This window comes from Austrofundulus limnaeus, unplaced genomic scaffold (genome assembly GCF_001266775.1).
Source record: "Austrofundulus limnaeus strain Quisiro unplaced genomic scaffold, Austrofundulus_limnaeus-1.0 Scaffold600, whole genome shotgun sequence".
In the NCBI taxonomy this organism is placed as follows: domain Eukaryota; kingdom Metazoa; phylum Chordata; class Actinopteri; order Cyprinodontiformes; family Rivulidae; genus Austrofundulus; species Austrofundulus limnaeus.
The window spans coordinates 105,525-116,659 of NW_013953002.1; the positions used below are offsets into that span (position 1 = coordinate 105,525).

An 11,135-nucleotide genomic window follows, 5' to 3' on the forward strand; every position below is an offset into this window, starting at 1 on the left:
GTCAATGTATAAGATAAAGCAACTTCAGATTTATTCAGTAATCGACAATTTGCATCCCGAATTTATACAGGAATGAAATTAATTCATATCTACTCATAATCATGTAATTAAGCATTTTAATGATTTGACCGATTAATCGAAAAAATAATCGACAGATTAATCGATTATTAAAATAATCGTTAGTTGCAGCCCTAAACTCAACCATGGATTTTATTTACTGTTCCACCTGCAGGCTGAACATTAAAAAATTAAGACACATGTTAATGACAAGTAGCTATTTATCTGAGCCAGAACTATAAGAATATCCCATAATGCATCAGGATAAGTCTGGTTGCACAGAAACCATCTGAAACTGATGAGACTAACTGCGGTTCTGTGGGTTTATCCTGCTGACACTAGCCTTCTGACAGCAGCAAAGTATCTCAGTGCTGACCCATGATCATGACCTGCACAGAACCCACACCTAACCTGAGGCACCAACCAGCTCTCACCTTGATGGAGTCCACCAGGTCTTCAACCAGGAACAGGCGCCTCAGTTCACCGATGGTCTTGTTGAGCCTCTCCAGAACCATGTCGCTGTACTTGTGAACCGTGTCCTCGGACAGCGCCACCTCCTGGTCCAGATACTGCCTGATGAGAGGAGAGGAGCAGAACAGCTGATGAAGTGGACTGGTTCAGAATTCAGCTCTGGCTTTATAATAAAACTGTCAAAAAGAAGGTTCTGCTATAGTCATGTTTAGAAAGTTATTTAAATTCACTTACACAGTTGCTTCAGGTCCAAAGACTTTTTAAAATTTAATGAATAAAATTATTTTTAAAGATGATTCATTAAAAACTTGAAACTCTAATTTGCCCTGATTCAGTCAGTCTCATTGGTTTCCATTTGTTGCCTTGATGTGTGTATTATCATAAAACTCACCACCAGTGAATAAATAAAAAAGAAACCAGTGGTACACTGACAAGTAATAGGTGAGAGGGCCCTGTCTTTGGAAAAACTTGCCTTAGTTTGATTCAAAATGGCAGCTTTCAAGATATCATTAATGTTCTGGACATAGCCTAAAATATATCTGTGGTGTTCAGTTATGACATTTTCCCTTTGAAATTTGAATCACTCTGCATAAGAAAAGAATTTTTTTTTTCTTTGCTTGACCAAGGCAGTGCAGAGTGATACACCTTGGTGCGAGGAGAAAGAAATTTTATCCACCATCAGGTGAAATGGTGGAGCCAGGGGTGGCCTTGCCCACCACAGATTAATCTTCAGCCAACCCTACCTTTTCAAGTTACTGTACTTTGAAGTAGGCCTGGGCGACAAACCGAAAAATAACTGATACCGACATTTATATCAATAACCAACGTCATTTTGCCCGTGTCGCTATTTTTAGTATTTAAAAAAATGAGGAAGAGAGAAACCTTCTCGTTTTCTGTTGCGGCCTCAAGCCAACAAATCAAATGAACCCAACAGCATAGATGATCCAATCAGAGCAGACCAGGGCGGGTCTTTCTGATGTCGGTGAAGCAGTCTGCAGGATAAACACCGGTTAGCCTTCAGCTCCTGTCCTGAGCGAGCAAACCACATCCTCTCTCCACACTTTGCTCCTGAGCTACCAGAGACGTTGGTATCTAAAATCTAACACACTAAGTTTGTGTTCAGAGCGTCGTTATTGAACAGAAATGTCCAACTTTGCTCGCGTGACCAAACTCCTCTCCTCAGCAGCTCTGTTATGGGAGCGCGCTGAGGTGCACACAAGCTGAGTTCTGAGAGCTGCTGTTTCAGTTCTTCTAACGAAACAATATCAACTAACAGATGAACATTTCTTTGTCCCATATTATAGAAAAGACGAGTCTCCGCTTAGCGTTACCCCCCATAAAATAAATAAATGAATAATAAAAAATGCTATGCAGTATTAACATCTACAAATTTACTTCTTCACAATATAGCTTGTTTATATTTAGAACCATACAGTGACTAAACTGCTCTGTGATTCAATAAATGATCAAATAAGAATAAATTGTATTAAATAATTACATGAGCTCTCTAAATAATATAATCTTTTGGAAAGAAATTGTTATTTTAATAGAGAAATCAGTCAGTCTAACAAATAAAAACATGTATAAGTTATTTTGTGCAGTACAAAAGACATAATTTTTTTAATATAAAATTATACATAATTTGTTCGTTTGCACTGAATAGTTATAATACGGAGATGGTTAAATATTTGTTTCAATATGTGTGACTCAAGTCTTGCCAAAAATATTTTTTATTAAATATTAAAAACACTAAAATGACAAATATAAACTACAGAAAAGCTGTTCAAAATCTAAACTGTGTACTTTGACAAGAACATGGACACAGTGTATAGTGCTATGACTATACTTTACCATGTACTTGTGTGTGGTGGGGGGGTGGTAAGAGTTATCGTGCATTTATCGTTATCGAGGTGAACTGGTCAATATTTCGCAATATTGATTTTAGGCCATTTCACCCAGCTCTACTTTGAAGCAATATTAAAACTAGAAAATAGATTCCTCAAATGACTGGTGGTGAATGGCGGCAGTCCTTTTGGATTTTGATGTGGTGATAGGAAACTTTTTCATGGCTAGAAGCAGCTACAGACCAACATTGAGGCTGGTCACTTATTTTTCAAGTTATCCAGCTCACAAGGCAGACAGATGGAGGGAATTTCCAACTCCACTCTTATCTCTGTGACGAAGGACAACAAAGCTACAAAACAATCACCTCTTCTATAGTTTCTAAAAATGTTTTTATCGGTTTCATCGCAACATTTGTCTCCACTGGTCGAACCCTGTGAATCGAGTTCAACTAGTTTAGCTCCATCTGATTTCTGTCATAACTCAAAAATCAAGGAAACATCTGCATGTACTGATAATGCGGTGTTCCTAGGATTGGGCAGTATGAAGGTATTTTGTTATACTGCGGTATCAAAAGATGACGGTATAAAAAATGATGACTGTATGAGTCACGTGAGGTGACGCATATGAAAGCTGAGACAAACATTTCAGAAGACACTCCATGTTGTTCCTGAGGCGTGCTCTGATCATCTCAGCTCATTCAGAAAACAAACAGAATGGCGGTGGGATGGGGCAGAGACACCCTTATCTCTCCTGCCTCCATGCGGGGTAAAAAAAAAAAAAAGAGTAGGTAAAATAGGAGGTAAATATTTCCTGTGACTCCTGACATTAAGGTCAGAGCAGCTACTTTTCTTTAAACGCCTCTCTCTGGCATTGTGTACTGTAAATACTCACAAGCAGTCATTTTTCCATTAATGATTAATTAAAGACACGACACAGACTCCCTCCCCAAAAAAATGTCTCAATTTTGAACCCCGGCCCCATCCATCTTAGCCATTGGGATTTAAAAAGGTGAAATGAAGGCTACTTTAGTTGGTGAAATAACTTAATAATTTGACAATATATGTTGTTTGTAGTATGAATATTAATAAAATGTCTAAATATTGTTTTAAATTTGACCAAAACATGTAATCTTCTACAAACTGCGTGAAAAAACATATTTTTGCATCCCATTCATAGCTCCAGCAGGGGGCTCAGTTTGTGTGACGCAATATTTGTTGAACGACTCTTGCTCCTCATAGGATTACATTTAGAAGCAGCTTTTGTTTTTAAGACTTTTACATTATTTTGTGGACTTGAAATGGAATATTGTGTGGCCTTTGGGTTCACATGTGGTGCAGGGTCAGCTGCCAGCTTTTTTGTTTTTATTTTTTTTAAGATCCTGAGGGCAGAAGGTTTGCGTTGATGCGATGTGGAGGAAAGACTGGAAAACAATGAATCCCAGCCCCAGCTCTGCTCAGACCATTTAGCAGGGTTACAAGACTTTGCCTATTCAGTGCTTCACAGTTTGAGTAGATCCTTTAGTTTTGTGACCAAAAGGCTCGATCTAAAGGAGAATGCCAACAATGTTTACCCATGATGGATTATAAACAACAGCCATGTGAGGACACGCTCTGCTGCGGTCATAAACTTTTTTTAGCAGCTTCAGAAGCCAAAAGTCTGCAACTAAGTGGTGAGTTGCTTTTTATTAAGAGTTTTATATAGATTATGAGCATAATCGGGTCTGTCTCGTTCATTGCTCAGAAAGCTACACTGAGCACCTCGAAAGCAAGGCTGCCGGAGATCCGACGGCTAGCAGGCTAACAAGCTAGCTTCTCTTCATGTGAAACAGCTCCGGGTAAAATAGCGCTCCGAGCTGCGCTTCTTTCTGTATGATATTTAGCTGAAATGATCCATTCCCAGTTAAATTAAAAAGGTGAACAGTTTTGATGATCTTGAACACACAAACGCCAGTGTTTACTCATTCTCGCCGGTGTTATGTTGAGCCGCGTTTCCCCATCAGATACGGTTCCCCCAGCGTCTCCGTCTCCACCGTCAACATGAAACAATAATAATAATAATAATAATAATAATAATAATAATAATAACATTGAGTGAAAACAACTATTTTTTCCAGCTATCACTGTTGCTTCACTATGACACGGAGTGCTGCGGGTGGGCAGACGGATAAATAATATTTTAGAACCAGCAGCGCAGCGTCTTCAGCCCGTTTAACTGCTCGGTCCGAAACCGGAGAGACACACCGGTTAGTTGCTTTCTCCACTCCGTGTGACTGGTTCATATCTGTATGGCTGGATGGTTTTTATCTTTAGTTTCATAGTGAAATCTGATTCAGTATCATAGACGTGCATAATTCTGTTTCAAATATCTATCTTCATGCCATTATACTCTCAACCATGTCGTACTGTTTACCTGTTTGGTCTCTTACAACAAATGAAATCTTAGAACCCATAGTTAGGCTCTACAACAGGGCCTACAAAATTCATAAAAAACTTCCTGGTTGGACTCATCACTGTACAGTTCTTTCATTGTCTGATGCCTTGACTTTACAGAACTATGTTTTGTATAGTGGTATTAATTTATATTTTCAGATCTTCCAAGGTGCCAATTATGGAACTCTCTGTGCATTGCTGCCCAAATCAAATTCTGGAAGTGGTCATTCAACTAGATCAAAAGGACAACTGATATTACCAACTTTTAAAAACTGTTACGGCCAGAGGTCTTTCTTCTATGTTTATACTAAAGCATGGAATGACATTCCTCAAAACATAAAGTCCATTTCAAAACTACAGCCCTTTAAGAAGAATCTTGTCTGCCATCTGCTGGACACTTCTTGTGCTCATATTTAGATGTCCTATTTTGCAAATGCTGCCTTCCTGAAATTTGGTATGCTTGTTTGTCTTTGTGTCTATGGTGTATAATGATGTGATTGTGATGCTGTAATTCTGAGTGTTTTATGTGCTGCAGAACAGGAACCTGCTGTAAAACAGCAATTATGCTGAGTCAGGCTTGATTTTTAATAATCTTTTCCTGTTAAATAAATAAATCAAATCAAATAAGAAGTCAGATTGTTTGACATGTTTGACGTTACATATGAACAACTGTTTAGCTCTGCTACGTAGCTCCATTTAGCAGGTGGAAAATCTTATTTTTAAATATTTTTTTCATTACAGTTGTGAATAATTTAAACCACAATTTTAAATAAAACATATGAATGCAAAATATGCAAAATACACAATTTTGGGGCTTTTTCCTTCATTTCACCTTTAAGCATCGGGTGCCTGTTTTAGTCTCAGATGTCTCAACTGTTACGGTTCAGTATGAATACATGTGCTGTTAAAGTACATCTACCCAGAAGAGTTTTAGACTTCATCCAAGTAAGATAAAGCAAAAGCCAATCATCTGTAAAACCTTTCCTGCTGTCAATGTGGTACTCACTTAAATGGGTGCCCTTCATCTGACTTCTGGATGGCCTGCAGAATGCCTTTGTATATCCTGAAGCAGATGGTGACTGAGAGCAGTGCCAGTCCGATATAGGAACTAACGCTCACGATGCTGCACACGGTCAGGGAAAGCAGCAGCAGCAAGCTCGCCCCAAACACCACACCTGTCGTCTTCACATCACGCCAGTACAGGAGATCCGCCACTGAAGGAGAAACAAAGACAACCATCAGGTAATCCATAAACACTCACAGAAACATCACAGAGCTTCTGATCTCATCCTGAAAACCTATAAGTTGGCTGTGTGTCAATTCATGAGTTGCAGCGAGTTACCAGTTAATGAATTAATCTCAATTTGATTGATCTTATCAATTGACTAAAGATTCATTAATAAAAAGCCATTTTCTTCAAAACCTGAGTTTTCTCTTGTATCAAGACAGCTTTTCCATAACATGAAGGGCTAATTTTATTATAAATGCAGGGTTTCACCTACGTGTAAATGATCGTGGCGCACTGCCACGACTAAATAAAAGCCGCCACACTTTCGGAATGAAGTTTCTTTTTTTTTTTTTTCAACGTAAAACAGGGGTTGAAGCAATCATTGTTTAGTTTATCCGAGACAACCTATTTTCGTTTCGGACAACCAGATCACGCCTCCCAGTTGTCTGGTGGACAACCAAGAAAATAAAACCTGGATTAAAGTCTTCCTCCGCATCTGTTCGTCATTGTAAAAATGAACGGGAGAGAAAGAAACTTGTTAAAGCTGTCTAGGAATTAAACTGATGGTTCTTTCACCCAATAAAGAGAACCAAAGTCAAAGTTTTATCCAATCAGAACAGAGCAGGGCGGGTCATACAGTCTGACTGACGCTGTATGTATAAAACAGTAAAAATTTATTTTTTTCTTCTGTGCAAAGAACTTCCTCTGCTATAATTTTTTTTCTTCAAATAAACATATCAAAGCCCCTCAGTTGAAAACACTAAAATGATAGAAAAGATGTTTAAAAACCTCTTTCCTCCGAAAGTCTTCAGTCCTAAGAACACTAAACTGTAACTTTTAATTAGGTCATGTATAGTTTACTCCTATTTAAATAAAAATGTTTGACCTGTAAGCAGAAAGCTTATGGATGGATGTTGATTTTTGATCTCAGAGGATGAGGAGGAGAACGAGGAAGTTCTCCTCAGGCAGCTCCTAAAACTGTTAACCTGCTGACTGAGACCATTTGTATGTACTAAACTTTGTATACATAATAATATACTTTTTAAATTACATTTTAACCCCCCACCACCCCGCTCATGAGAGGTCACCACACCACCACGGTTAAATAAAATCCTAGGGGAAACCCTGAAATATGCTGAATTTATTAAAAAGAACGTCATTATAGTTTAACCATTTATTGTCCTAGTTGTATTAAATACTGATTGAATAACAAAAAATATGAATTTCTCACAGTATTAAACTTGAACATACAGTATGTATAAAATATAACAAAATAGAAATCTAATATGTTGCTGAATGGGAGATAAAGGGAAAAGAATAAAATGTCAGTGGCTGAAACAATAATAATAATATTACATATAGTGATGGACACGTTAATGTGTTATTTTAATGTAGCCGAGCTCAATGGCCATATTTTTTTAATGTGCATTAATGCAAAAAATTTCTTTAGATTTTTCCATCGGATCTCCGTTCACTGGGCAGCTAACAGACACACACAACCCCAGTGTTTACAGTGTGGGCGGGATCTTGATCACTATTGGCTTCAGATGGCCTTCATTGCGCGTCTCATCCAATAAGAGCCTTTGTTGTCGAGCCGTGGCTTGGCAACTCGTAGCCATTCCTCATGATAAAGCCGAGCAGCAAGCCGGGACAGAAACATGGTGGAATTCACCAGATTCTTCAAGGCATTTTTTTATTTTAAAACTTTTCCCTATGGCTACAAAGAAGTAAAGTTATCTGTAAGCACAGCAAGGCTACACCGTCTCACCACCAGAGCAGTTCAAGCCTGAAATATCAGTTCAGTTTAAAAACCAGCATAAACAAACAGAGGAAAGTTCAGCAGGAGGCTGGTCAGTGTGTTGGAGAAAAACGCAAACTAAACAGAAAGACGACAGTTTTTTTTTCTTTATGAGAGAATTTAGTTTTATTAACTATGATAAAAATGTATCATGGACCAAGGAATTTTAGCAACAAAGAATTTAGCAGCTTAGCAGATGGAATTCACGCTACAATGAAATATTTAAGGCAATTACAAATACTGATAGAGCTAAATCCTAATGCTTTTTTGTGTTTGTTACGTGTAACATTGATTTAATAATTACTGAATTTTGTGACATTATACGGTGAAGACAACTGAAGATGTGATATAAAACGTAACGTGGTAACACAGCAGCACATGGTCATGCAAACATACGTTATCTGTAGATTAGACCGTCTCATTTCACAGCCATTAATGCAGCCTACTCCACACCTAGGGTCAGTCTTTGTGGACTGAAACCATGAATTGAGACAATCGTTTCTTCTACTAGTAAAAGCTTCTTAACAGCAAAACTGAAAGGTTATAGATCCAAATATTTAAAACCAACCCTCCAGACACAACATTCATGTTAACCACTTAGAGATAAAATCTGAGATAAAACTGTGAATTTCTTTTGTATTTTACTGAACTTGATGAGATGTGGAGTCATGAGTTAGTGGTGGGACAAAACGGAAGTAGATGTTCTGCAACAACAATAAATTCCATGTGTCCTCAGGGGGACTCTGTTTCCTAAACATGAGGATGTGATGTGAAGGTGGAGTGTCCTCAGAGTTTGATTCTTAGAACAATGGGTGGGGTGGAGAGGGACACATGATTAAAAGCCCCCAGCAGACAAACTCACTGCAGGATGACTCATCTGAATCGTCAGCCTGTGGTTCCTGATTGCTTTGACCTGCCAGACGATCCTTAAAACTGCTGCTGAAAGCACAACACCCTCTTATGAACAAAACTACTAAATATTCCAGCTGCACCAAATTATTCAGAATGGGCATATTCAGAAGATAGTTTTATTTTGAAAATGTTTAGACTCCTTCCTTTTAAAAATTAACTGTTTTTTTTTTTTTTTTTTTTTTTTTTTAAAAATTTTTTTTTTTTTTTTGGGGGGGGGGATCTTTTTTAACTTCTGAATTCAGTAAGAATACTTTATTTGGACAAATAAAGTCATTTTAATTATTTATTTAACCTTGTATTCAGAATGCTATACATCTGTAAAATAAAATGAAATCTGATCAGCGAGCTACTGTTAGACCGAGCTGTACTGAGTCCTGATGTGGATGAAGTTCTGGCTTTAAAATCCTCAGCTGTTTTTGTTGGAAACGTTTTACACTCCTGCGTGATGAGTTAGATGCCGATTTTACTGAGCAGGCTAGCTCTGAAGCCTGCAGCTGAAAACAATAGAATCTGGAAGCTGTAGGGACAGAACCAGGGGGTTGCGGGTCCAAATGTGGTCCCCTGCCTAGATATGGTAGCAGGCGTGTAGCAGAGTCCGATATGCTAAATATAGAGCCCGAACCACAGACCTGAACGCTGCCGCGGATCTGTTTTCACCACCGGTTAAGGTTCGACACCCTTTGATGCGTTTTATCAACCCCACACACCCCCGGGAAGCTGACGGACAGCCCCACTACCACACGCAGAGAGGCTCTCCTCTCACAACACAAGCCGTGCTCAACATCAAAACTGTCCGGTGTGACCTCCGCAGACTGCCCGGTTCACCTGCAACATTTCCCGGCCAGAGCTCAGCCGAATTTCCGTTCTATCCGGAGGTATTACCGGGAAATAACCACCAGATGAACCTGGTAACAGCAGCGTGTAAATACCGGAGATTAAAAAAAAAAAAAAAAAAAAAAACACTAACCCCTCTTGGCGTCCATGTTGAACTCAAGCCTCTAGCTAGAAAGGAGCTCCGCCTCTCTGACCGGGGAAAAGATATACGTCTTGCGCATGCGCAGCTCCAATGAGGCAGAAGACATGGAAGCGCATGCGCTGCTAAACTTTTTTTATGTGCTGCTAAACTTGACTAAAGCATTTTTATTAAAATTAAAAAAGAACCACCAATTTCACTTCAAAAACATCAACCACCAAAAATCAAAAGAAGTTTTATCTTCACATAAAAACAAATAAAAAAGTACCTCAACACTAAGTTTTAGTTTATCAAAAATAAATTAAAAGTAAACTAAATCACTATTCGTTGGTTCTAAAACAAATGTTATTGATAAATTCTTCCACAGATTCATGTGAATTATTGAGATCAGAAAGTGAAACCTAAATAAAATATCTGCGAAAGGGAAATACCTGAGCAAGACTCAAAATTATTGTAAACTGATGAACCAATGAGCCAATTAATGTCTATTTTTTTTTAGCTATTACAGAAGAAAAAGGCTAAAATCAACATGTACTGCAGCTAAAATTATTTTATGGTAATAATCCAGAATAAAACACAGACTGCATTTAGGGAAAACAGAAAGGAAAACTACAAATTTGATGGAAATCTCAACAAGCACCTTTTTTTGTTAACAAGCACTCCTATAATTTTATTTTTAAAAAATCATGTCTTAAAGAGCAAATATGAATAAATGTTTCCTACAGGTCAAACAATTCTAAGTTTAGAGAAAAAAACATTAAATGGAAAATATAAATTAAACATTAAATGGGAAATATAAATTAAATCATTATATTTAACATTTAATGTTTGTACAGTATTTTGTGTACAACATGGAATTGTTTCCTATCTCTTTAGTTTCTAAAACTACAGCGTAAAAAATAAGTTGTGTACACATGCAAAAGTTAGCAGCTTGTATACTGAAAGTCGGCATCCTAAACAAATTGGAAAAGTGTGTTCACACAAAAAAAATTCAGATTTATTAAAGTGTACGCACACGTTTCTGCACACATACATGCAAATATTACAAACATGGAACTGAGCTCATAAAACTCTTTCCCTGATATGCCTTCATATAAATTATGCAAATAGACAGTCTGCTTTAGTTTCTTTTGTGCTCCACTGCTTTATTGTGAAAATTGCACCAGAGCTGGATTAATAAAGTTCCTATTCTTATTTTGAAATGCAAATATGTCTTGCAATGTGTGATTCTTCTCTCTGTTCAATCAAAAACTATGTCTAGATTCAGAAAAAAATAGAAATTTATTTATTGTCAGAGACGCTCCAAAAAAAAGCATAAAAACAGTTTTTGGTGTCTTCTGGTGAAATGTGCAAAGTGGAGTGATGGTGTGTGTGAATCTGTTGCACACACACGCACACACACACACACACACACACACACAC

At 37.7% G+C, this 11,135-nt stretch overlaps 1 protein-coding gene across 5 annotated transcripts in view; it reads right to left on the bottom strand.

Moving 5' to 3' along the window:
* rtn4a (reticulon 4a) overlaps window positions 1-11,135 on the bottom strand; it is a 51,776-nt gene that overhangs the window by 6,118 nt on the left and 34,523 nt on the right. For 4 of the 5 annotated variants that reach the window (XM_014026913.1, XM_014026915.1, XM_014026914.1 and 1 more), the window contains 2 exons: window positions 5,809-6,016; window positions 492-630 (listed from right to left, as the gene is read on the bottom strand). In XM_014026913.1, coding sequence (XP_013882367.1) covers window positions 492-630; window positions 5,809-6,016 — 347 coding nt within the window. Of the gene's footprint in view, window positions 1-491; window positions 631-5,808; window positions 6,017-9,707; window positions 9,804-11,135 lie in introns of those variants that run through there. The other variant, XM_014026917.1, reaches the window with a different exon arrangement.